The sequence below is a fragment of the Taudactylus pleione genome, unplaced genomic scaffold, assembly GCF_031769625.1.
Source record: "Taudactylus pleione unplaced genomic scaffold, aTauple2 ptg000038l, whole genome shotgun sequence".
NCBI lineage: Eukaryota > Metazoa > Chordata > Amphibia > Anura > Myobatrachidae > Taudactylus > Taudactylus pleione.
The window spans coordinates 5,506,102-5,533,846 of NW_028284440.1; the positions used below are offsets into that span (position 1 = coordinate 5,506,102).

Here is a 27,745-nt window from a genome sequence, read left to right on the forward strand (position 1 = left end):
TGTACTGAAACTCGCAAATTCAATAGCCTGCGAACTTTTCAGCTCGAGGCTACTGCATTTGCGAGTGCAGGCGAGTTTAGGACAATGTAAACTGACACCTTTTAATGCGAGTAGCATTAAAAGGTGCAAGTTTTAGAGAAGCCATCACAGATCAGTGAGATCCGTGATGGCTGCTGTGTGTGTGTAAAAAAAAAAAAATGTGCACCCCCTCCCCTAAAGCATAACCAGCCCTGGGCTTTATAAAGCCTGTTCTGGTTCTAAAAATACAGGGGCCAAAATGCGTAGGGTGCCCCTGTATATTAAGAACCAGCACAGGGCTTTGTTGAGCTGGTCCTGGTTCTGGAAAATCGGGACAAAACGAGTAGGGGTCCCCTGAAAATTCCAGAACCAGCACCGAACTCTGTCTAGCGGGGGGATAATGCCACAGCCAGGGAAAACCTTTCACCGGTTTCCCCGGCCAAAGCATTATCCCTGACCGCTAGTCAGTCCAGGCCGGGGATCCCTGGGGAGTTGGGTACCCCCCCAATAAAGGGGTACCCCTCTCCAGGGCACCCCAGGCCTAGACTGATAGCCCGGGGCTATCCCCGGCACCCTAGGGCGGTGGGTGCCGGGTTGATAGTGTAAAGTGTAAAAATAAGTTTTCCATATTGTCTTTAGTTGTAGAACCACAAGTACCAGCAAGCCTTCCCTGCATGCTGGTATTTGGAGAACCACAAATACCAGAATGCGGGGCATTACGGGCCCGCTGGCACTAGTAGTTCCACAACTAAAGAAATACGTAAATAAACAAACATACCCCGTGAAAGTAAAATTTTAATAAAACATACATGCACACTCACACACACTCACCTAGTATCCGAAGTAATCCATAGGGGTGTACCTGAAAAAAAAATCCATACTCACCTCTCCTATGCGTAGATCACGTCCTCTTCTCCAAGTAGGCAATCCAGGGGTTGTATCAATCGCGACATTGTATCATTGATGTAACCACAAGATTAACCTCAATTAATCTTGCGGTTACGATTTAGCGGCTCCCACCATAGACGGCCATGGGGATTTCTCACCATAGACGTCTATGGGAGACACAGGCTGGCCGCATTCAGCCAATCAGGGAGCTGCTCCAACAGAGATGCTCCCTGATTGGCTGGCGGCCCCTTCACTGACAGGGCACACGTGTGCCCCGGTCATTTACGCGGAGCAAAGGTACACACATACCTTTGTTGTGTCCGGCATGGATCGGGTTTTTTCATTTTTTTATTTTAACCCCTGGATTGCCTACTTGGAGAAGAGGACGTGATCTACGCATAGGAGAGGTGAGTAAGGATTTTTTTTCAGGTACACCCCTATGGATTACTTCGGATACTAGGTGAGTATGTGTGAGTGTGCATGTATGTTTTATTAAAATTTTACTTTCACGGGGTATGTTTGTTTATTTACGTATTTCTTTAGTTGTGGAACTACAAGTGCCAGCGGGCCCGTAATGCCCCGCATGCTGGTATTTGTGGTTCTCCAAATACTAGCATGCAGGGAAGGCTTGCTGGTACTTGTGGTTCTACAACTAAAGACAATATGGAAAACTTATTTTTACACTTTACACTATCAACCCGGCAGCCACCGCCCTAGGGTGCCGGGGATAGCCCCGGGCTATTAGTCTAGGCCTGGGGTGCCCTGGAGAGGGGTGCCCCTTTATTGGGGGGGTACCCAACTCCCCAGGGATCCCCGGCCTGGACTGACTAGCGGTCAGGGATAATGCTTTGGCCGGGGAAACCGGTGAAAGGTTTTCCCTGGCTGTGGCATTATCCCCCCGCTAGAAAGAGTTCGGTGCTGGTTCTGGAATTTTCAGGGGACCCCTACTCGTTTTGTCCCCTGATTTTCCAGAACCAGGACCAGCTCAACAAAGCCCTGTGCTGGTTCTTAATTTACAGGGGCCCCCTACGCATTTTGGCCCCTGTATTTTTAGAACCAGAACAGGCTTTATAAAGCCCAGGGCTGGTTATGCTTTTGGGGAGGGGTAGCACGTAATTTTTTTTTTATTTAAACACATTTTACATAAGTACACACAGAAACATGTACATATCTCATGGATATGTGCATGTTTCTGTGTTAATCTGACCTGCTCAGGATGTACTCACTAGCCTGAAGCAGGTCTATTATTTGGGGACTTTTGGTAATATTTTTTTTGTGAGTCTGAAACAGACACTCTATTACATTGGGTGAGTTGATTGTTTTCAATGTGAAAACATCTGGATGCGAGTTTGAGAATGGAGAGTTTTAGTAACTCTGAAAAATGCGAGTTTTAGTGAACAGACACCCTATTACATTGGAGAGTTGTGAAAAATTGCGAGTTTAGCACCAAACTCGCAATTTACCAAAACAGACACCCTATTACATTTGGCCCATAGTATTTTCCATACTCTGGAGCAGTCTTTGGATACTTAATTTTTTAATTTCTCTGATTTCTTCTTCTTTATAAACTAGTTATTATAAGAATTAAAATAATATCAATAAAGGTCCAGGTACTATGCACCATTTAGTACCAGCAGAGAAAAGCACTTCCTCTAATACCCTTTAACACCACCGCTTCAACCCAGGTTATTGCCATGCCAACCCGGGTCGCGACTCAGTGTGAAAGGGACCAGGGGATCCAACCTGGGTAGCTTGCAGGGATTAACACAGGAACGACCCGTGTAACCCTAAATCTTAAACGGGTCCGTTTACAACATGGGAAGATCTGGATTTTCCGGCGCGTGCCGGCATGAGAGAACAACTGCACCCTTGTGCTGTGTAAACGGCACTAACCCAGGAATAACCCAGGTCCGTGCCGCCGTGTGAAAGGGGTCTGATCTGGTTTGGAAGAGTGCTCCAAATCTTGGGTCAGACCCAGGACTTTGGAATCCACCACATCACACAGGAGCACAAAAGAAAGATGCGCCTCCCTCAACTCTTAAAACACACACACAAAAAAAAAAATACACATTTATGAGAGTCAGAAAATATACTTTCATCTTATAGCAACATGTAGTGTAACTATACTTTCCTACCTGAATAGTGGCAATTATATGACAAAAGGAAAACTCCAGCGTGCATGTAACCATTTTTTTTTTTTTTCATTTCAAATGAAAATATATTTTGTGAAACATATTTTAATTAATCTCACTTGTGACTGTATAAAACTACAGAAATGTTTTAATTTGATTAAGGTACACTCTGATTTTCTGATCTGTTCCAGTGATCCTGTTGCCTGAGGCTTGTCATTTAGAAGATTGATTTTACTGCACTTTTCCAGCAGAGCTGGACGAAAGCTGAATATTGCCCCAAAATGTTAGTTGAACTGCATTTGTACCTGTCTAATTAAACAAATCACCTCAGTATGACCTCTCCATTAGTGTCATTGATTCACAATGTGGCTGTTACTAACATACAGGTTAATGAATTAAAGCCTGAACAGAACTTTTAGAATATCTCGTGGATGTACATTTAACTTGTATCCAGCACAATATTCTGTGCATTATTTATCAATTATAATATGCTAGACAAAAACATGTAAAGATGTCACAGGTTAATTAAACAAATATTTAATTTCTTGATTACAAGTAATAAGCCTCTCTGCCACATGGAAGATTTTGCTTTATTGTGTGCCTAGACGTGCCCAGCAGCTGGTCACAGAATTAATAAAACAGCGAATGCTATTATTGCTTATTTATTAAACTCTACTTAAATAGTGCCTACACATTATGCAGCGCTTTACAAAGGCTATTTATCATTCACATCAGTCTCTGCCCCACTGAAACATACCACATCTAAATTCCCTACCCCATAAGGGGAAGCAGTCGGGAAGCCGATGGATGGAATCCAGACTGCCGGCTTCCCAACTGTCTAATCCCGGCAAGGGTTAAATGACAGGCGGCGAAATCCCGAAGCCTGTCATTTTACCTACGCCGGGAGCCCGACGCCAGGCATCCCAATCGAATGTAAGCCAGGCGCGGACGGGAGGGTTAGGTTAGGGGCTCCCGGGGGGGACTTAGGATTAGGCAACCTCCCGGGAGGGTTAGGTTTAGGCTAGGGGAATGGAGGGTTAGGGTTAGGCACCCCTGGGGTGAGGTTAGGGTTAGGCACCCCCCCCGGGAGACCTAGGTTTAGGCAGCGGGAAAGGGGGGTTAGGGTTAGGCACCCCTAAGGGAGGGTTACGGTTAGGGGGGGGAAAGATTAGGGTTACTTACCTTAATCACCATTCGGGAATTTCATGCCATGCGGCCGGCGGTAAATCATTCCGATCTCCACATAAGTACACAGACAATATATTTTGGGACTCTGGGAGTAAACTGGAGCCCCTGGAACTAAACCACAAGCATAAGGAGAACATATAACTCCACATAGATTATGCCCTGGGCAAAAAACTATATAGCATGAAGAGCAATTGCACAGCACTAGCCCACAACTAGCAGCTCATCTTAAACCCATCTTAAAAAGTGGTTTTAGGTATCTAACTAAAATCACTGACTGGGCGCAAAGTCCTTTTGTTGGAGAAAATAGATGTATGGGGATCCTATTTTTCAAGTATAGTCTTGGTACTTTTATCCTTGGGTAGTGGAATTCTTTAAATAAAGCATTTTTTCAAGCTGTATTGTTTAAATCAGGGGTGTGCAACCTTTTCTAGTACAAGGTCCACATTGGGAGTCGCATTCATTGAAAGGGGATGTAGTCAGTTTACCTACGATTGGGATGCCGGCGGGCGAAATCCCGACTTGCAGCCACAACACCGGTACCGGAATCACGACATCAGGTGAGATGCCAATGCCGGAATCCCGACAGCCGGCATCCCGATCCTAAGTATAATGGGCTGGGTTAGCTGCTAACTGTGGGAGGGGGTGTGGTTAGGTTTAGGCAATACAGGGGCGGTTAGGGTTAGGCACTAAGAGGGGAGGGTTAGGTTTAGGCACTAACTGGGAGGGATAAGGTGCGTGGTGGGGAGGGTTAGGCTGCAGGAAGGGAGGGTTAGGGTCCATACCTAGCCCCTGTCGGGACTCTTAGCACTGGTATGCCGCAGTCGGTCTTTTGACAGCCGGCATCCCGACTGCCGGGCTCCCATTCCCAACCCCATTGAAAGGGCCACAATAAAACTTGACTTACTTAGACATGTAAAATACATACAATTTACTAGTTGAAAAAGTCCCTATAGAGATAGAAGTATGGATCTGATTCAGGCCCGCTCACTAAATGCGTTCGCACACACCCAGCGTATGCAAATCCAGCCAACCCACAGCAAGGCAGGCGATCACAAGTCAAGGCATTAGCATGCCCACTATGTCTTGGTCGTGTGATCGCTTTGTGTATGCAGACGCCCACCATCCTTTCTTAAGATGCCCACTTGCACAGGTCATCTCCAGGAAGTGTATGCCACCATCGGTACATCGGGTACCATCGGATGCGATCACAGTGCTTGAGGCAGACCATACCCTACCGCAAGCACTGCGAGCACTTCAGTGTAAAACCCAGCCAGGTGACATGTACAGTGATGCTGTCTATAAATTATGCATGCCTCTGAAACGGCATTGAGATGCTCAGGCACGCCTGCATTCGCACCTCCATTCCCCTGTTATCAATGGCCAGCCACAAACAGCTTCTCCTGTCACTCACTCTGCTGGGCTGTCTATGTGCAGCGAGAAAATGATTCCCGATCTCTCACACTGGTTCACGTACGTGCACTGTGATGTGTATGCATGCGCAGAATGCGAAAATCGGCCAGCTACGAGCGAACGCATCCTAGCGAGCGGGTCTGAATCAGGTCCTGTGTGCAATGCCACAAAGCAGGATTCACCACAATCGGGGATGTGGCATCCCAATTACAGTAGCAACACATTTCCTCACCTCTGCAGCAAGACCACCACAACACCATAGCAAAACACTTCCTCCTGCACTGTCACTCTACACTCTCCAGTTGGCTCCCACTACTGTAGGGTCAGTAGTGGTGCCATCAAATAGATGCAATCCCAAGGCTCTAAGAGAATAATTGCGCTCTCTGTGACATTTTTTTTTTACATCACTTCAGACATGTAAACAAAAAGTATGGTGGTCACTCACATCAGCTTAATGACATTGCACAGGTGCTTGTAAAGGGCGGGGTTTACACTGAACTACAGAAAAAAAGGGATTTTCCCTCCAGCACACTGCAGCAGTATCAACAAAAATACTTGAATCCTACATAATAATAGAAATTCAGAGGTATTGCTTACATACATTTGCAAATATATAAATAAGCGCCAGGCCAACGTCAAGGCTCCTCTATATCGGCATCCCTACCATTATGGGGTTCACGTCCCAGGTGCAGGGAACCCCAAAAGATTCTAGCCAAAGCATCATACGAAAAAGGTGATAGTGAAGTGTAAAGTATAGATGTGTAAAGATAAATCAATAGTGTTAATATGATGAGAAAGAATTAAAATTACATAAATAATAGACAAACAAATATAAAGGTGATGAAAAAATATCTATGTGAATTAAGTGGTGATGCCCTGAAAAAGGCACAGCCAGAGCAACTCTGGGGGCCCCACGCCCAAATGCTCACCCCAAAATAATTGTTGCTACCTAATAGTAGCACCCACTCTGGGTCATATAATTACAAATTAATGTACTGCATGATAACAGCACATGTATAAGCCGAGAGCTGACTCACCTAGGAGGTACCCCAGAAACCTCCAAATGGCACTATATGGACCAGCACATCCTCCCAATGCTGGCTCCCTTCATGCCTCACAGAACTGCAAACAAAAAGTATAGTGGTCGCTCACATCAGCTTAATGAAATTGCACAGGTGCTTGTAAAGGGTGGGGTTTACACTGAACTACAGAAAAAAAAGGGATTTTCCCTCCAGCACACTGCAGAAATATCAACAAAAATACTTGAATCCTATATAATAGAAATTCAGAGGTATTGGTTGCATACATTTGCAAATATATGAATAAGTGCCAGGCCAACGTCAGGCTCCTCTATACCGGCATCCCTAACATTAAGGGGTTCACATCCGAGGAGCAGAGAACCCCAAAAGATTCTAGCCAAGGACCTTCCCCAGGGCATCACACGAAAGGGGAAAAAAGGTGTTAGTGAAGTGTAAAGTATAGATACATAGCAAAACACTTCCTACTGCACTGTCACTGTACACTCTCCAGTTGGCTCCCACTACTGTAGGGTCAGTAGTGGTGCCATCAAATAGATGCAATCCCAAGGCTCTAAGAGAATAATTGTGCTCTCTGTGACATTTTTTTTTGCATCGCTTCAGACATGTAAGTAAATGTGGGCTTATGCACATGTATGCAAAAGTTTCCTTTAAAGTTCCAGTCGGGCTTAGATATGGGAATTAAAATAAAATGTATCAAAATGAAAAAAAAACCCACATACCTGGGCTAAAAGCTATGGATCTGTCTGTCAGAGTAGGACTACAGCAGTCAGCGGCAAAGAGCTTCGTTGAAATCTCGCAATACATTGATTACATTATGAAGACTAAGAACTCCACTGCCATTTCTCTGCAAAGACAGATAATTGGCAACTAATTAGATACAGTTAGGCGCAGTTCTAGAGCAGAGCGGCACTGAACCCTGTGCTGGCCCCAACCCCTGAACATGTGGCGTTATGGCATCATGCTGATGGGGGGGGGGGGGGAGGCTGCCGATTTCAGGAAGTACGGCACTGCCTGGAGCATCCTTAGGATGAAAGGTTCTTGGACAACCATCCCCACTGCTACATAACCTGGGTTAGTTCAAACCATAGCAGAGAGACAAAAAGTGCGTGGTTTTCCTATGATAGTGGAAACCAGGCTAAGTATAGTGCGCATAAGGCTGTTGCTTCTATGTGAAGGGAGTGTTTCCAAATTCTCATTATTCCCCAATCCAAGAGACTATAAACTAGAGATGAGCAGTTTGGTTTTGGCTCAGATCTTCCTGCCAAGTAAGGATCTCCGAACGATGCAAAACATCATCTTTCAAGCACAAAACGTCATCTTTCATGGACATTTGTACCAAGATGTCTGTGAAAGATGACATATTGCCTCATTCTAAAATCCGATCTTGGCGGGTATATCCAAGCCAAAACCAAAATGCTCATCTCTACAATAAGCCATGCATCTCAGTTGTCTCTGTATAATAGTGAGGTACCCTAGCCCTCCTACCCTATCCATTATGCCAGTGCAACAGCCGTTCTCTAGGGAGTGTAACTCCCATCAATGACACAGTGCTTCAATCAGATCTCGCTTCTGTCTTGTGAGGATTGTGGATTTCTTTCATCAGGGGCAACTCAGGGAACTATACCTGACACAAAACCTCTGAACAAAGCCACACTAACACAGAAGGGTTTGTAAAAAGTAACAATATGTAATTAATTAAGGGAGTTTCCAGGAAATTGACATATGGTAAATAAATGAAACAATTTTTCAGTATATTTAAGGAAAAAGGGAAACAGAGGGACAATAACAACATTGCAGAAAGAACTTACGGGATACCAAACTCCCCAACCTCTGAACCTTGCACCATAAAATTGGGATCTATTAATAATATAACTAAAAGCCCTGCTCCCCCTTTATGGAACCTCTCCAGCTAGCCAATCTACAAATAATATCTCAAATACATACAATCACCGTAAAAATTGCCTAGTGACCATTTTACAGGAGATTTGGCATGTACAGTAGAGAAGTCTCTGGGACCATGGCACGGGAGCCATGTTACTGGAGACCTATGCATGCACAGTAGGCTCTAGCACAATGCCAGAGTCTACTGCACAGTAGAGAGGAGGGGGCCATATGGAGTCTACACACAGGCCCCCTCCTCTCTTAAACTCCCGCAGATCTGTCGCTGTAATCTGTAGTGGATTCAGGGCTAACATGCCAGTTGGAACAGAGGACTGGAGTCTCCATTTCAGGCCAGGAACTTGTTTGAAATGCCAAGCCTTTTACATACTCAGCAGGCTCCTCTCAGAGGGCCACTGAGTCTGGCCTAAACTGTATCAACTCTTCCTTCTCTCCCCTCAACACTTTCTTTCTGGATTGCAACCCTGCAAGCTTTCCTTGCAGCTCCTCTCGAACAGTTTTGGGTAGCAGACTGTTCCTGAAAAATATCACCACTTGACAAAATGTTGACATGATCAAAATGTCGACATCCAATTTTAAGCCTATCCCCAATCTTAACATTTCTTTTGTCCACATATTGACTGTCAATATTGTAAATGTTGACATTTTAACTGTACCAACATTTTGATTGTGATGACACTTTGACTGTGTTGATATGGTTGTTGACACTTTAACCATGTCACTAGTATGACATTCCACATTATGGTGTTGACCGTGTGACTGTCAACATTGTGGTTGTCGGCAACATAACTACATCCCCACAGCTCAGTCTCTCTCTCTCAGCTCTCCAGTGTTCCGCCTGTTACAGAGATGCTCCACTGTAGGAATGGCATTGGTTTTTCCATTCGATGTGAATGTGATAGCTTTCTGATGGCTCTTCTTATTACTTCCTCTGAACTGCCTGGTTGCAGTGCTGTTTTGCAGCATGTTCTTGAAGGCGATCTGCCACAGACTCTCCTACTAGCACTATACAAAAGGCATTAATTGCTCCGATTGGATCTCAGAGCTTTGTGGCAATCTCACAATATATAGAGCCAATCAGAGATTAATACAGCGGCAGTCGTGTCTTTGTGTCAGGGATGTAGTTATAGGGCCTGATTCAGTACAGATCGCTATTGCGATCGCAGCTGCGATTATGCTCGCAAACCTGCTGCGAAAATATGCTAATGAATGCTATCATAATTCCTCCGCACCGCCAGCATAGAGACACCAACTGCCGCCCACTACCGCTATCTCACATCCGTAATACCATGCAGTCCTGCGTATACATCAGGAATATTGAGTAACATCGGCCCCTCACGCACAGTTACAACAGGTCAGACCCTACTTAGAAATTGCTAATCTCGTCACACGCAGTGAGTACTCAAGCTGCCATCGCAGTGGCTAAGTTATGCACGCTCATGCAACGACGTTCTAACGGACAGGCACACCTGCATTTCTCTGACCACTCCCCCGTCACCACCCCCAAACACTCACAGCCTGTCACTCACTCTGCGTTGTATTCCTATCTGCATCTGTGACCGCAGTGCTAACTCACGCACACCATCTGGATCGTAGTGCGATCGCAATGCCAACAGTCGGGTTGCTGGCGCTTAGAATGCCGGCCCTGGAATCCCAACATCTGTCAGAATCCAGACGCCGGCATCCTGACTGTAAGTACTGGGGTTAGAGTGAGGGCTAGGGTTTAGGCACCAAGGGGAGAGGGTTAGTGATAGGCAATAGGGGGGAGATTAGGTTTAGGCACTAGGGAGGGAGGTTTAGGCATAAGGAAGGGTTAGGGTTACGGTTAGGGAGAGCAGGAGGGTTAGGATACTGACCGGCAGGTGTCAGTATCCTAACCCAGTTAGGATGCCAGCGTCGGATTCTGACCGCCTGGATCCCGAGCGCCGGTATCCCAAACACCAGTATCCCATACCCTACCCCTTTTAAAACGGGCTATGAATGTTCCCCTAACTATAACATAGTTAAACATACAGACAAAAACACACCAAAGATGATTGCCTTTATAATTAACAGTGGGCATTATGTGAAAAAATCCTGTAATAACTCGATGGGTTATGTCATTTCCAATTGCATCTCCACTGGTATGACACGTGTTGGGTACGGGAAGCCAGCGCTCGGCATACTCTCCAAATCCTTGAAGTTTCTTCCAAATCTACAACAAACTTCTGGAAACATAAGCTGTAAAGGAGGACTGAATAGTTGCCAGCAGTCCCTAATTTCAAGTAAGCAGTCTGATATGTTGACACTTAATTGTTGGCATTGTTGCATCTGCTTTTAATATTGATCAATTGGCTAGTGCTATTTTCCTTGTTTGAGGTTTGAATGCAGTGTTCTTATCTTGTAGTGGTTAAATCAGTGATTCCCAACCTCGGTCCTCAAGGCACACTAAAAGTCCTGGTTTTAGTGATATCCATGATTGTGCACAGATGGTTAAATCAAAAATAATTAGAGGTACTAATTAAGTCACTTGTGCTCAAGTATGGCTATCCCTAAAACCTGGACTGTTAGTGTGCCTTGAGGACCGTGGTTGGGAACCCCTGGGTTAAATCATACCTCCCAACATGACAAATTCCAGGAGGGACAAAATGCTCTGTTCCTGGACTTCCATCCTAAATAATGATTACCATCACCTATGTTGAAATGGTTAATTGATAAGAAAGGTGTTTCAACACAGGTGATGGCAATCATAAATTAAGAGGGAAGTCCAGTAACAGAACATTTTGTCTCTCCTGGACCGCATTTTTCGTATGTATTATCAGCTGGCCGCCGGGTCTCCGATGCGGAGGGTTATGCCAGCTTTTGCTGGCGTTACCCTATAGAAGCCTATGGGCTTCTACCGCATCACGCTGCTATGAGGGATCCGATCGGATCCCTCCCAGCATGCCCCGCGGCTGTACTTCGCAAGGTTAGTACATTCCGCCCCAGGACTGTAGTGTGAATAGCAGGATGACAAGACAAGACTGGACTATGACAAGACTGACAGAGAAACAAACAAGGACTTGACAGGCAAGATACAAACAAGAACTAGACAAACAAGATGCAGACAAGTACTAGTGGCTGAAGTGACAATGTTCAAGGTTCGGCCTTGAGGGCTGGGGTGCAAGTGGAACCTAAATGATGCAGCCTTGCAGACCATGGTGTGGCTATGACAGCTGAGATGAGATGCAGGCTATGATGCGGCCTTCGGGGCTGTGGTGCGGCTATGACAGCCGAGATGAGATGCAGGCTATGATGCGGCCTTGCGGGCCGTGGTGCGGTTATGACAGCCGAGATGAGATGCAGGCTATGATTTGGCCTTGCGGACCGTGATGTGGCTATGACAGCCGAGATGAGATGCAGACTATGATGCGGCCTTGCGGGCCGTGGTGCGAATATGACAGCCGAGATGAGATGCAGGCTATGATGCGGCCTTTCGGCCCGTGGTGAGGCTATGACAGCCAAGGTGAGATGCAGGCTGAGGTGTGTCTGGAGCAATATGGCAGACAGGTAAGCTCTGGCATGACAGGAACACAGGCAGGAAGCAGGCTGACACGCCTTGGCTGGACTCTGGAAAGAAAGAGCCACAGACAGCAGCAGGGAATATTTCACAGGCTGATACTAAACAGACAGATAGGTGCAGGACACTGGAACTGTGAAACTTGGGGAGACCAGCAAAAGTTCAGAATTCTGAGAGACATGTATACACTGGTTGTCAGACAGTATAACCGGCATGGAGTGCAAGGCTGGCTGAAACTTAAAGGAAGCAGGGTCCAATCAGAACCAATTCCTAGAGAGAGCACTTCCTAATCAAAGGCATGTGTACACCTGAGCTCTGACAGTTAGTAATTAGTGAAGTACATGATACCAGACACACAGACAGACATGAATGACAGACTATGATATAAACACAGACAAGACAGGATTTCCAGCTTCCTGCAAAAAGCCAGAACAAGGACAGAACATGATGCAGTATCCCAGTACAAACTATGACTGGGAACTGCCACCAAGATGATTTGCTAACCGTAAATCCTAACACATGTATGGTCCATGGGTCTCTTGCATATGAGTGAACCATTGTGATGGTTTTACCATCGAATGGTTTGGATGCAATAGTAATTCAATGTCAGAAGTTCTTCCATCATTGGATACTGAGATTCTGATATCCATCCCTTCTTTACCATTCCTTGCCCTCAAGGATCTATATACAGTATGCCTACCTCTTGGGCTCTTCCCACAGGAAGGCTTCTCCTCTCAACTCTCACATTACTCCTGCTTTTCCTGCAGTCAGAGTGCAGGATCCATATCACCTCCTCAGCTTTGTCATGTTGCAGTAATCGACACTGGGCACCACCATATTAGGTGATCCTCACAACAGTATACCACTCACAACAACTAGCGACAATGGAGACTACACCAAATAGTAAAAAAATATATAAAATTTTATATTTCAAATAGACACCCCAAAAAAATAATAAATCACCAATTATAAAATCTAAAAATATTTTCTCTTTGCTCCTCAACATTATGCAATGGGGGAAAAATCCACTAAGGACCATGCTAGAATACTGACTGACAATCTTATTAGCTGCCATTCACAATAGTTTTCTCACACTGGGTCCTTGTGATTGACACATCTAAGGGAAATCACTGTCAATTAATACTGCAGTCATTCAGCGCGGGGGCTGAGCAGTCTACCATTATCCGTTGGTTGTTTTTCTTTTATTTACCACTGAATTAGAAAATAATTATCCATTACATCATAACAAAGAAAGAAGAGTCATTTGATTTGAATGTGTTAAATGAGGTATTTCTATGTTTTATTTCAATTAAACTTAATTTTAAAATTTCTGTGTTTGCCATGTTTTTTTTTTAATTTGTGTAATAGACAGACTTCTAGGGATTCCTGTAATTTATACTAGATTTACAGTTCTTATGAAACTACATGTTCCTGCTTGCATTACTTCAATAAGCACCAGCATGGCTTTCAGTAAATGCCGGAGTAGGAAGTTCCATAGCAGCTGTTTATAAATTAGGTAATAACTGGGCAGTCAGTGGCTATAATGCGAAGAGTGTCCCACTGCTCAAAGTTTTGCACAAAACATTTAAATGTGTAACCAACTTTCCCACCCACCAACTATGAAAAACTATGCTGTTTTGGCATGAGTGACATCGCTTACTGATCATACCTAAGTGAATCGTCTCCTTTAGGTCTTATAAAGCTGATTATTTCTACCACAACATCGTTTACTATTACAGCATATTATAGGCATTTTTTTATATTATACTGTATTATAACATGCTGTTGGTGATTGAAAATATTTTAAAATTCACATACTCTTACATATAAGTATTATATATGGTCCAAATAAAAGGCCTGATTAAGACTTGTACGCAAACCCAACAGTTTGCGTCCGAGTCTGATTATGGGAGGGACTGTGCATGTGCATAACCCGTTCGCAGTGCCACCTAAGCCGCAGTATGAATGACAAGCTGCTGCCATTTTGGGGGCGGGGCGGTGAAGTTTAGCGTTTTGTAGGTGTACTGAGGACTGGGTGTGCGTCTTTTTATGCAGATTTTCGGGCCCCCGGCTAAGCAGTTTAGGTGGTCATTCTGAGTAAGCCTAGGCTTACTCAGATGGCTAATGGCTGCACAATGCCAATCCGATGCTGCGTCTTCAGATACAGAACTCGAATCTGTGATGTTGGCAGGAGGAGTCTTTTGTCCTCAGACTCCTCCTGCTGCATTGGCATTGCTGCTGCGTCCAAACACACAGCATCGATGCTCTTAGCAATTAGGCACACAAATTTGGAGTTATGTTTGTTGGAATGCATTTATTGCATGGCAATAACAGAAAAGGGCCTAGTTGTATTGTTCTTTTGCCCAAATAACAATAAACGAATTCCAAAAGCTATTAAAAACAGTTTATATTAATGTAATATAAATAGCATTTTTAATGTTCTGTACTGTAAGTACAAGCCATGAAGCAAGGGGCTGTGAGTAATCATGACATTTTGTCTGTTAAGTCTGAGAATGTGAGATGCATCTAAACCCTGAAAGTTCCCAAATAATATTTACACATTTACGTGTATTTTCTAGTTGCTTCTGCAGCTAGCATAGTGTCCAGAAGGGGGCGACTTCATAACAAATTTGGGAGATTCATATGAAAAAAATCATAGTTTTTTAACAAAACCAAAAAAATATTAAATAAATAACTGAAGCATTTAAATTGTACTTTCTTTTTTCTTTTGTCAAGGATTAAACAAAATGTATTTATTTATTATTAGCAACTGAAATAGCAGCAAAAGAAAGCATCAGTGTAATAGAAAACAAAGCAATAGGGCTAATATGACATTTAACTGATAACTAAGAAGACATATAGCAGGTATACAGGAATGTGTTATCTTCACCATCTTATTTTATATTTATACTGTATATGTTCTAATATAGATAGTAATGCAATTGTCCAGTGATACAGTTGTCTATACTTATGTAAGGAGACTCTAATAACTTGCATGGTGACAGGTCTTACAGATGGAGAACATTATGTATTGTAAAAATATCAAATAAACAACAACACAGGAAAAAATAATAATAAAGTGCTTTGCATCTCCCCAGGTTTCCGTATAATAATGGGTCTTTGTTCTTGCTTCATCTGCCTCCTCAAACATTCCTTAATGTATGTGGGTTATAAATTAATTCAGAAGGTTTTTCTTTGATGTGAGTAGATCTAAACACATAAAGCTTCAATGGTTATCCTTGGTTGTTTGGTTTCTCGGAATAGAATGGGGTCTTTACAGGCAACCCAGAGCAAGAAAGAAAACTTACGTCCCTTTATTATAAATACCATGGAAATATAAAATACCTGCCTACAGCCCTGATATATGTATAGCCTACACCATTAACTTGGTTGACACAGGTTAGAGAAGCTGTATATGCCCTCCTCTTTCAGTGTGTTACAGATGAGTCAGTGACACATAGGTGCTCTGTGTTTCGGAATTGTAACAGTGGGCCTGATTCAGAGCCGGACGCTATTTGCGCTCGCTCGTTCAGAAAAAGGGGCCGGATATTTTAATAGAGCGCTCGCTCTTTGCGGTCTGTTGACGCCTCTATGTCTGAGCAAGCAAACGAAATATGCGCTCGCTATTTTGTAAAGACGCCCCCTGGCCGTTTGCATCATACGTCATCTCCGCTATTTATTAGATTAATCGAGTACATCGAAAGGTGTCTGAACTGCTCACAGTGCTTGTGGTTGGATTTTCCTACCGCAATCATGCGAACAGTTCAGGCTAACAAACAACCAAGTGACGTGGTCGATGACGCTGCTTTGTTAATTATGCACACCCTTAAAATGCCCGCTTTGACCGTTTGGCACGCCTGCGTTCGGATCTCCACTCCCCGTTTTCAAGCACCTTCCCCTGTTACCACCCACAAACGCCTCATCCTGTCACTCAAATTAGCAGGCACTCGCTATTTTGCGAACACACGATTTCCGACCGCACTGACTGTTTGGCCCATGCGCATTATGACCCATACGCATGCGCAGATGTGCGAACATCGCTCGGAGCGAACAAGCAGCCACTTACAAGCGGCTCTGAATTAGGGGTGAGCGGGTTCGGATTTCTGAAATCCGAACCCCCCCGAGCCCCCCCGATCCCAGGCCGATCCGAGTCAGGCTCGACTTTTCCCGCCTAACTCGGATCTGAAATCGAGGCAAAACGTCATCATCCCGCCTTCCGGGTCTCGCGGGTTTTGGATCCTATATAAGGTACCCTCGTTGGTGCCATTTTCTCACTCGGCTGTGGACAGTGAAGAGGGAGGGTGGGAGTTAGGGCTGGCTGGGCTGTGCAGTGTAGTGTAGTGTTGTGCTGTGCTGCGCTGCGCTGTGCTGCTGTTGTCCATAAGGGCTGTGTCCACTCCTCCAAAGTCCATAGGGGTTGGCTGTGTTGTGCTGTGCTGCTGTTGTCCATAGGGGCTGTGTCCACTCCTCCAAAGTCCATAGGGGCTGGCTGTGTTGTGCTGTGCTGCTGTTGTCCATAGGGGCTGTGTCCCCTCCTCCAAAGTCCATAGGGGCTGGCTGTGTTGTGCTGTGCTGCTGTTGTCCATAGGGGCTGTGTCCACTCCTCCAAAGTCCATAGGGGCTGGCTGGACTGTGTTGTGCAGTCAGTTGTCCATAGGGGCTGTGTCCACTCCAAAGTCCTGTGCAGGGTTCCAGTCCTAAAGGGGTGCTGTAGTGTTGTCCAGGGGGTGCTCTGTCCATCAGGGGTGCTCCCCCCAAGTGCAAAAAAAAAATAAATTTCTGTGTTTGTGAATTGTGTGTGCAGTAGCCGCACGTGCATCAACAAAGTAGTGCCAAGCGTGCGCCTGTGTCATAAGTAAAGGGCCGGCTGGCTTGACCGTTAAAGGGTGCTGTAACCCCCAAAGTACACTCCAAACAAAATAAAAATATATATTCTGTGTTTGTGAATTGTGTGCGCAGTAGCCGCACGTGCATCAACAAAGTAGTGCCAAGCGTGCGCCTGTGTCATAAGGAAAGGGCCAGCTGGCTTGACCGTTAAGGGTGCTGCAACCCCCGAAAGTACACTCCAGTCCAAACCAAAAAAAAAATTATTTTCTGTGTTTGTGAATTGTGTGCGCAGTAGCCGCACGTGCATCAACAAAGTAGTGCCAAGCGTGCGCCTGTGTCCCATAAATAAAGGGCCGGCTGGATTGACCGCTAAAGAGTGCTGTAACCCCCAAAGGGCACTCCAAACAAAATAAAACATTTTTTCTGTGTTTGTGAATTGTGTGCACTGTGGCTGCATGTGCATCAACAAAGGAGCAGCGCCAAGCGTGCGCCTGTGTCCCATAAGTAAAGGGCCGGCTGGCTCATTTCTTAAAGGGTGGTGTAACCCACAAAGTGCACTACTCTCCAGCAAAAATAAAAAAATATTTTCTGCATTTGTGTGCACCTTAGCTGCATGTATATATCAATATAACATAAATGGAGGACCAAACTTTCTCCGATAAAAATAAAATAGGGAAAGATCAACAACCACTTCCTCCTAGTGCTGTTGCTGCTGCTGGGAGTTGTTCATCATATGAGAGAGGAAGTAGGAACACCACTACTTTTACTAAACAATTGACCCTCCAACAGTCCCTAGCGAGGAGGATGAAGTATGACAGCAGTCATCCTGAAGCAAAACGTATAACTGAGGCCTTGACTGCTATGTTGGTGTTAGACGTGCGTCCGGTATCCGCCATTAGTGAAGTGGGATTTAGACAATTGATGGAGGTAGTGTGTCCCCGATTCCAAATCCCGTCTAGATTCCACCTGCATCCTCAAAGCAGCAGCGACAAGCGTGCGTCTGTCTGTGGTGTAACCTTCAAAGTGCGCTCCACAAACAATAAAAAAATTCTTCTTTTTTTTTTCTGTCTTTGTGAATTGTGTGGGCTGTAGCCGCACCTGCATCCTCAAAGCAGCAGCGACAAGTGTGCGTCTGTCTGTTAAAGGATTACATCGGTGACAGCATCCAAGTCATGTCAGACAGTCGGTACATGTACTGGCAGGAAAAAGAGGCAATTTGGAGGCCCCTGTACAAACTGGCTCTATTTTACCTGAGTTGCCACCCTCCAGTGTGTACTCCGAAAGAGTGTTTAGTGCAGCCGGGAACCTTGTCAGCGAAAGGCGTAGGAGGTTGCTTCCACAAAATGTGGAGAAGATGATGTTCATAAAAATGAATTATCAACTCTTCCAGGGAGACCAGCCTCCATAACGTACAGAGGGACCTGTGGTGGTGGATTCCAGCGGGGACGAATTAATACTCTGTGAGGATGAGGATGTACACAACACTGAAGAGGGTAAGGAATCGGTGAATGAGGAGGATGAGGACGACATCTTGCCTCTGTAGAGCCAGTTTGTGCAGGGACAGATTAATTGCCAGCTTGTTTTGTGGGGGCCCAAACGAACCAATCATTTCAGCCACAGTCGTGTGGCAGACCCTGGCGCTGAAATGATTGGGTTGTTAAAGTGTGCATGTCCTGTTTATACAACATAATGGTGTGTGGGAGGGCCCAAGGACAATTCCATCTTGCACCTCTTTTTTTTCTTTGCGTTATGTACTGTTTGGGGCCTAGTTTTTCAAACTGCCATCCTGTCTGCCACTGCAGTGTCACTCCTAGATGGGCCACGTGTTTGTGCCGCCCACTCGTGTCACTTAGCATAGTCATCCAGCTACCTCGGTGCAACCTTTTGGACATAAAAACACTATTGTGAGGTGTGAGGTGTTCAGAATAGACTGGAAATGAGTGGGAATTAAGGTTATTGAGGTTAATAATAGCATAGGAGCAGAAAAACACACAAATTCTGTGATTTTAGCTGTTTTTATGCTTTTTTAAAAAAAAATACAGATCCAAAACACAAAACCCAGAACCCAAAACACGGAAGGGTGGTTTTGGCAAAACCAATCCAGATCCAAAACATGAAGAAAAATCCAGATCCAAAACCAAAACACAAAACACGAAAAGTGGCCGGTGCACACCCCTACTCTGAATCAGGCCCAGTGTTTGCAGGTATTCCTGCCTGTCTGGGTGCCTGCAGACAGCAGCACAATCATGGCATAATATATATATATATATATTAGGGGTGAGCGGGTTCGGATTTCTGAAATCCGAACCCCCCCGATCCGAGTCCGATCCGAGTCAGGCTCGACTTTTCCCGCCTGACTCGGATCTGACATCGAGGCAAAACGTCATCATCCCGCCTTCCGAGTCTCGCGGGTTTTGGATCCTATATAAGGTACCCGCGTCGGCGCCATTTTCTCACTCGGCTGTGGACAGTGAAGAGGGAGGGTGGGAGTTAGTGCTGTGTAGTGTAGTGTAGTGTAGTGCTGCTGTTGTCCACTACTTCAAAGTCCATAGGGGCTGGCTGTGTTGTGCTGTGCTGCTGTTGTTAATAGGGGCTGTGTCCACTACTTCAAAGTCCATAGGGGCTGGCTGGACTGTGTTGTGCAGTCAGTTCTCCATAGGGGCTGTGTCCACTCCAAAGTCCTGTGCAGTGTCCCAGTCCTAAAGGGGTGCTGTAGTGTTGTCCAGGGGGTGCTCTGTCCATCAGGGGTGCTCCCCCCAAGTGCTAAAAAAATAATATATTTTCTGTGTTTGTGAATTGTGTGCGCAGTAGCCGCACGTGCATCAACAAAGTAGTGCCAAGCGTGCGCCTGTGTCATAAGTAAAGGGCCGGCTGGCTTGACCGTTAAAGGGTGCTGTAACCCCCGAAAGTACACTCCAGTCCAAACCAAAAAAAAATTATTTTCTGTGTTTGTGAATTGTGTGCGCAGTAGCCGCACGTGCATCAACAAAGTAGTGCCAAGCGTGCGCCTGTGTCATAAGTAAAGGGCCGGCTGGCTTGACCGTTAAGGGTGCTGTAACCCCCGAAAGTACACTCCAGTCCAAACCAAAAAAAAAATTATTTTCTGTGTTTGTGAATTGTGTGCGCAGTAGCCGCACGTGCATCAACAAAGTAGTGCCAAGCGTGCGCCTGTGTCATAAGTAAAGGGCCGGCTGGCTTGACCGTTAAGGGTGCTGTAACCCCCGAAAGTACACTCCAGTCCAAACCAAAAAAAAAATTATTTTCTGTGTTTGTGAATTGTGTGCGCAGTAGCCGCACGTGCATCAACAAAGTAGTGCCAAGCGTGCGCCTGTGTCATAAGTAAAGGGCCGGCTGGCTTGACCGTTAAAGGGTGCTGTAACCTCCGAAAGTACACTCCAGTCCAAACCAAAAAAAAATTATTTTCTGTGTTTGTGAATTGTGTGCGCAGTAGCCGCACGTGCATCAACAAAGTAGTGCCAAGCGTGCGCCTGTGTCATAAGTAAAGGGCCGGCTGGCTTGACCGTTAAGGGTGCTGTAACCCCCGAAAGTACACTCCAGTCCAAACCTAAAAAAAAATTATTTTCTGTGTTTGTGAATTGTGTGCGCAGTAGCCGCACGTGCATCAACAAAGTAGTGCCAAGAGTGCGCCTGTGTCATAAGTAAAGGGCCGGCTGGCTTGACCGTTAAAGGGTGCTGTAACCCCCGAAAGTACACTCCAGTCCAAACCAAAAAAAAATTATTTTCTGTGTTTGTGAATTGTGTGCGCAGTAGCCGCACGTGCATCAACAAAGTAGTGCCAAGCGTGCGCCTGTGTCATAAGTAAAGGGCCGGCTGGCTTGACCGTTAAAGGGTGCTGTAACCCCTGAAAGTACACTCCAGTCCAAACCAAAAAAAAATTATTTTCTGTGTTTGTGAATTGTGTGCGCAGTAGCCGCACGTGCATCAACAAAGTAGTGCCAAGCGTGCGCCTGTGTCATAAGTAAAGGGCCGGCTGGCTTGACCGTTAAGGGTGCTGTAACCCCCGAAAGTACACTCCAGTCCAAACCAAAAAAAAAATTATTTTCTGTGTTTGTGAATTGTGTGCGCAGTAGCCGCACGTGCATCAACAAAGTAGTGCCAAGCGTGCGCCTGTGTCATAAGTAAAGGGCCGGCTGGCTTGACCGTTAAGGGTGCTGTAACCCCCGAAAGTACACTCCAGTCCAAACCTAAAAAAAAATTATTTTCTGTGTTTGTGAATTGTGTGCGCAGTAGCCGCACGTGCATCAACAAAGTAGTGCCAAGCGTGCGCCTGTGTCATAAGTAAAGGGCCGGCTGGCTTGACCGTTAAAGGGTGCTGTAACCCCCGAAAGTACACTCCAGTCCAAACCAAAAAAAAATTATTTTCTGTGTTTGTGAATTGTGTGCGCAGTAGCCGCACGTGCATCAACAAAGTAGTGCCAAGCGTGCGCCTGTGTCATAAGTAAAGGGCCGGCTGGCTTGACCGTTAAAGGGTGCTGTAACCCCCGAAAGTACACTCCAGTCCAAACCAAAAAAAAATTATTTTCTGTGTCTGTGAATTGTGTGCGCAGTAGCCGCACGTGCATCAACAAAGTAGTGCCAAGCGTGCGCCTGTGTCATAAGTAAAGGGCCGGCTGGCTTGACCGTTAAAGGGTGCTGTAACCCCCAAAGTACACTCCAGTCCAAACCAAAAAAAAATTATTTTCTGTGTTTGTGAATTGTGTGCGCAGTAGCCGCACGTGCATCAACAAAGTAGTGCCAAGAGTGCGCCTGTGTCATAAGTAAAGGGCCGGCTGGCTTGACCGTTAAAGGGTGCTGTAACCCACAAAGTACACTCCAGTCCAAACCAAAAAAAAAATTATTTTCTGTGTTTAGCCGCACGTATATATCAAATCGATATAACATAAATGGAGGACCAAACTTTCTCCGATAAAAATAAAATAGAGAAAGATCAAGAACCACTTCCTCCTAGTGCTGAAGCTGCTGCCACTAGTCATGACATAGACGATAACATGCCATCAACGTCGTCTGCCAAGGCCGATGCCCAATGTCATAGTAGAGGGCACATACAATCCCAAATGGCAAAGTTCAGGAAAATGACCTTGAAAAAGACATTTAAATCAGCTGAAGAGAAACGTAAACTTGCCAATATGCCATTTACGACACGGAGTGGCAAGGAACGGCTAAGGTCGATCCCTAGTATGTTCATGACTAGTGGTTCAGCTTCACATGACGATGGAAGCACTCCTCCCACTAAAAAAATCAAAAGAGTTAAGCTGGCAAAAGCACAGCGAAGAACTGTGCTTTCTAAGAAGATATCACAAATCCCCAAGGAGAGTCCAAGTGTGGTGGTGGTTGCGATGCCTGACCTTCCCAGCACTGGACGGGAAGAGGTGGCTCTTTCCACCATTTGCACGCCCCCTGCAAGTGCTGAAAGGAGCACCCACAGTCCACTTGCTGATATGCAAATTGAAGATGTCACTGTTGAAGTACAACAGGATGAGGATACTGGTGTAGCTGGCGCTGAGGAGGAAGTTGGCGAGGAGGATTCTGATGGTGATGTGGTTTGTTTAAATCAGGCTCCGGGGGAGACAGTTGTTGTCCGTGGGATGAAAAAGCCCATCACGGTCATGCCTGGGCAGAAGACCAAACATTCCACCTCTTTGGTCTGGCAATATTTCTATCCAAATCCGGACAACAACTGTCTTGCCATATGTACCATATGTAAAGGTGAAATAAGTAGGGGTAGGGACGTCAACCACCTAGGAACATCCTCCCTTATACGGCACCTGCAGCGCGTTCATAAAAAGTTACTGTCAAGTTCAGAAACTTTGGCTCAGACCGTAAGCAGTCCAGGGACACCTAAATCCCGTTGTCCTGTTGTATCCAAGCGCCTGCAAACCACACCGTCAACTCCCTCCTCGTCAATTTCCTCCTTAGTCAGGATCGGAAGTAGTCCTGCAGGCCATATCACTGGCATGACTGACTCTCCTATCCGGGATTCCTCCGGAGGATCCTGCATTGCTACGCCTACTGCTGCCGCTGCTGCTGTTGCTGCTGCTGCTGCTGGGAGTCGTTCATCATCCCAGAGAGGAAGTAGGAACACCACTACTTTTACTAAACAATTGACCCTCCAACAGTCCTTAGCGAGGAGGATGAAGTACGACAGCAGTCATCCTGAAGCAAAACGTATAACTGAGGCCTTGACTGCTATGTTGGTGTTAGACGTGCGTCCGGTATCCGCCATTAGTGCAGTGGGATTTAGACAATTGATGGAGGTAGTGTGTCCCCGGTTCCAAATCCCGTCTAGATTCCACTTCACTAGGCAGGCGATACCGAGACTGTACAGAAACGTCAGAAAAAGTGTCCTCAGTGTCCTGAAAAATGCCGTTGTACACAATGTCCACTTAACCACGGACATGTGGACAAGTGGAACAGGGCAAACTAAGGACTATATGACTGTGACAGCCCACTGGGTAGATGTATCACCTTACGCAGCAACAGCAGCAGCGTCACCAGTAGCAGCATCTCAGAAACGCCAGCTCGTTACAAGGCAGGCTACGCTGTGTATCACCGGTTTCAGTAAGAGGCACACCGCCGACAACCTCTTAGAGAAACTGAGGGAAATCATCGCCCAGTGGCTTACCCCACTTAGACTCTCCTGGGGATTTGTGATATCTGACAACGCCACCAATATTGTGCGGGCATTACATCTGGGCAAATTCCAGCACGTCCCATGTTTTGCTCACACAATAAACTTGGTGGTGCAGAATTTTCTGAAAAGCGACAGGGGCGTGCAGGAGACGCTTTGGGTGGCCCGAAAAATTTCTGGCCACTTTCGCCATTCAGCGACTGCGTGCTGAAGACTGGAGCGCCAGCAAACACTCTTGAACCTGCCCCGCCATCACCTGAAGCAAGAGGTTGTGACGCGGTGGAACTCAACCCTCTATATGCTTCAGAGGATGGAGGAGCAGCAAAAGGCCATACAAGCCTATACATCCACCTATGACATAGGCAAAGGAGGGGGTATGCACCTGACTCAAGCGCAGTGGAGAATGATTTCCGTGTTGTGCAAGGTTCTTCAGCCCTTCGAACTTGCCACACGTGAAGTCAGTTCAGACACTGCCAGCTTGAGTCAGGTCATTCCCCTCATCAGGCTTTTGCAGAAGCAGCTGGAGAAAGTGAAGGAGGAGCTAAGACGGAGCGATTCCGCTCGGCATGTGGGACTTGTGGATGAAGCCCTTCATTCGCTTTGCCAGGATTCCAGGGTGGTCAATCTGTTGAAATCAGACCACTACATTTTGGCCACCGTGCTCGATCCTAGGTTTAAAGCCTATGTGGTGTCTCTCTTTCCGGCCGACACAAGCCTGCAGAGGTGCAAAGACCTGCTGGTGAACACACTGTCAGCTGAAGCGGAACGTGACACGTCAACGGCTCCTTCTTCATTTTCTCCCGCAACTGGGGCTGCCAGGAAAAAACTTAGGTATCCTAAGCAACCCGCTGGCGGTGATGCAGGGCAGGCAGGACCAAGTTTGGACATCTGGTCCGGACTGAAGGACCTGGCAACAATTTCTGACATGTCTACTGTCACTGCATATGATACTGTCACCATTGACAGAATGGTGGAGGATTACATCGGTGACAGCATCCAAGTAGGCATGTCAGACAGTCCATACCTGTACTGGCAGGAAAAAGAGGCAATTTGGAGGCCCCTGTACAAACTGGCTCTATTTTACCTGAGTTGCCCCCCCTCCAGTGTGTACTCCGAAAGAGTGTTTAGTGCAGCCGGGAACCTTGTCAGCGAAAGGCGTAGGAGGTTGCTTCCACAGAATGTGGAGAAGATGATGTTCATCAAAATGAATTATCAGCTCTTCCAGGGAGACCAGCCTCCAGAACGTACAGAGGGACCTGTGGTGGTGGATTCAAGTGGGGACGAGTTAATACTTTGTGAGGATGAGGATGTACACACTGAAGAGGGTGAGGAATCGGTGGATGAGGAGGATGAGGATGACATCTTGCCTCCGTAGAGCCAGTTTGTGCAGGGACACATTAATTGCCAGCTTGTTTTGTGGGGGCCCAAACGAACCAATCATTTCAGCCACAGTTGTGTGGCAGACCCTGGCGCTGAAATGATTGATTTGTTAAAGTGTGCATGTCCTGTTTATACAACATAAGGGTGGGTGGGAGGGCCCAAGGACAATTCCATCTTGCACCTCTTTTTTTCTTTGCATTATGTACAGTTTGGGGCCTAGTTTTTCTAACTGCCATCCTGTCTGCCACTGCAGTGTCACTCCTAGATGGGTCACGTGTTTGTGCCGCCCACTCGTGTCGCTTAGCATAGTCATCCAGCTACCTCGGTGCAACCTTTTGGACATAAAAACACTATTGTGAGGTGTGAGGTGTTCAGAATAGACTGGAAATGAGTGGAAATTAAGGTTATTGAGGTTAATAATAGCATAGGAGCAGAAAAACCTACAAATTCTGTGATTTTAGCTGTTTTTATGCTTTTTTTCAAAAAAATACAGATCCAAAACACAAAACCCAGAACCCAAAACACGGAAGGGTGGTTTTGGCAAAACCAATCCAGATCCAAAACACGAAGAAAGATCCAGATCCAAAACCAAAACACAAAACACGAAAAGTGGCCGGTGCACACCCCTAATATATATATATATATATATATATATATATATATATATATAGACAACAAATAGCATTATAATTCTCTATGCTTGACAGCTGCTGCATATTTTCCACCAATTACTGACCACAGTGTGTGGTGACATGACCAGTCATGCCTACTACCGGTTTACAATAAACAGACAATATAGCATTTAAATTACATAGGCACAGAATGGAGTCTGGAGATTCAGAATAAGTACACTGGGTCTAGTTAAAAAATGTATTATACGTTTCTGTGGAAAATAATTACAGCTATGTTTCTTAGCTACAAAGCCACCCTGGTGACAATGCCTTCATTTAATAACATTGTGTTTTAATATGTTTGATGTAGAGAACAGTGAAATTTTCTTCTATTATTTCTCTTAATAATTTGAGACATTGGTTCAGCATTTTTTGATTTTTATAATATCACATGAACTAAATACATTTCCCTCATGTTTAAAATTTACAGCGCTGGAATCAGGTTGTTAGGTACTACAAAATAAAAGTGTCATTACATTATCCTCGTTTTTATTGTCTCTATTAGAAACATGCCACATGCCTACATTTTCAGTTATTCATTAATTCAAGACCCTCAACCTGCACAAGTCCAGAATAACACTGAAGAAGCTGGACATGTAAAGCAAGGCATGCAGTACTAAGAAAAATACATTGCATATGTCTGAAGGTGTAAATCAAATGTAATAATAAAGCCCTGAAACCTTAACACTATTGTGTACATTACTAAAGTTTCTCTCCCAACCCCAATTAAAAATACAGCAACATGGGATTATTATTTGCTCTCATATATTCATTGTTCTTTATTCTTTGTGTCTGCAGGAAAAATATGTCAGCATTATACATATTGAGTCAAGGAAGTCCAAAAAAGGCAGCTCGGAGGCTGAGATCTACATAGAATTTGAATGCACTAAGAAAAAATACCAGGATCTAATTCATCTGATAAAGCTTCAGCCGAACATCATTTCTTTGAATCCAGCAGAGAGGAAATGGAGAGAAGATGAAGGCAAGACTTCTATTTCATAGATAATGATTGCTTTCTGTAATTACAGTATCTACATTTTGTCAGATTGTAAAACTCCGCATTTTAACATATTGAAATTATTATATGGCCCAATATGAAATGACACACTCACAAATATCTATGTTAAAGTTCTTATTCCATGTCAGGATTTATGGTCGGACTGACAAAAAATGGTACAGATGGGCCCAGCTAGTTTGTTGCTCATAGCGCGTCATTCAGGCCTCTGTGTTGCGCCATGGAACGTTACGTGATGGTTGTACTTTGGCGTACAGTGGTATTCTACAACGAAAGATACGCTACGGCATGTAATACCCCGCTTAACCGCTGGGTGGAGAGGGCTCCACTGATGTAATTTGTACTACTGAATACCATACTGTTAAATTGGATGGATATCACATTCACACAGTGTATTTGCATATTGCATGTTCGCACAACCAATCAGTTTAATATCATATAAGCTCTTAGAACAGGATGCAAATCAGTACACATACTGTACATAACTATACAGTAGTGTAATTGGCGTGTTCTTATGACTGTATAACCGATACTGGGTATCATTCAGACCCGCTCTCAAGCGCCGATGCGCTTGCAAGCGGGTCGATGTAGAAGCCCTGCACATGCGCAGTGGCTGCACTGCGTGTGTGCAGGCCCCAGAGCGAGAGAGAAATTAACTCCTTCCGAGGCTTACTACAAAAGGGGTGGCTGTCGATGGTGATCGACAGCTCGCACCCTTTTGTAGGACGGGGCGGGGGGGTGGATTGCCAAATGGAGGCATTCCCGACGGAACGCCTGCCATTTGGGGGCGGCCCCACTGACATCACGAGTGATGTCAGTGGTGAGCTTCCGGCTCTAATAGAGCCAAAAGCTCACTGGGCTTGCGGCAGACGAGATCCTACCACAAAGATCTCGTCGCAAACCCCGATGGTCGCGATGGTCTTGACCATCGCGACCATCAACCTGGACACTGGTAAAGCTGTGGGTGGTCACCCACAGACTAGCGAGCGGCCAGGAGGCTGGGCCGCAAAATAGATGCGGCCGTCCTCATTCAGAGCGAGCGCTCGCATTTTGTGAGCACCTCTGAATGAGGTCCACTGTACATTAATGA

The 27,745-nt window shown here is 45.5% G+C and overlaps 1 protein-coding gene across 1 annotated transcript in view; it reads left to right on the plus strand.

Annotated features, from left to right (window-relative positions):
• Positions 1-27,745, plus strand: part of TPH2 (tryptophan hydroxylase 2) — a 420,033-nt gene that overhangs the window by 48,613 nt on the left and 343,675 nt on the right. Inside the window, exon 3 of the mRNA XM_088452471.1 lies at positions 26,439-26,622. Within this exon, the coding sequence (XP_088308597.1) occupies positions 26,439-26,622 (184 nt within the window). The remainder of the gene's footprint in view (positions 1-26,438; positions 26,623-27,745) is intronic.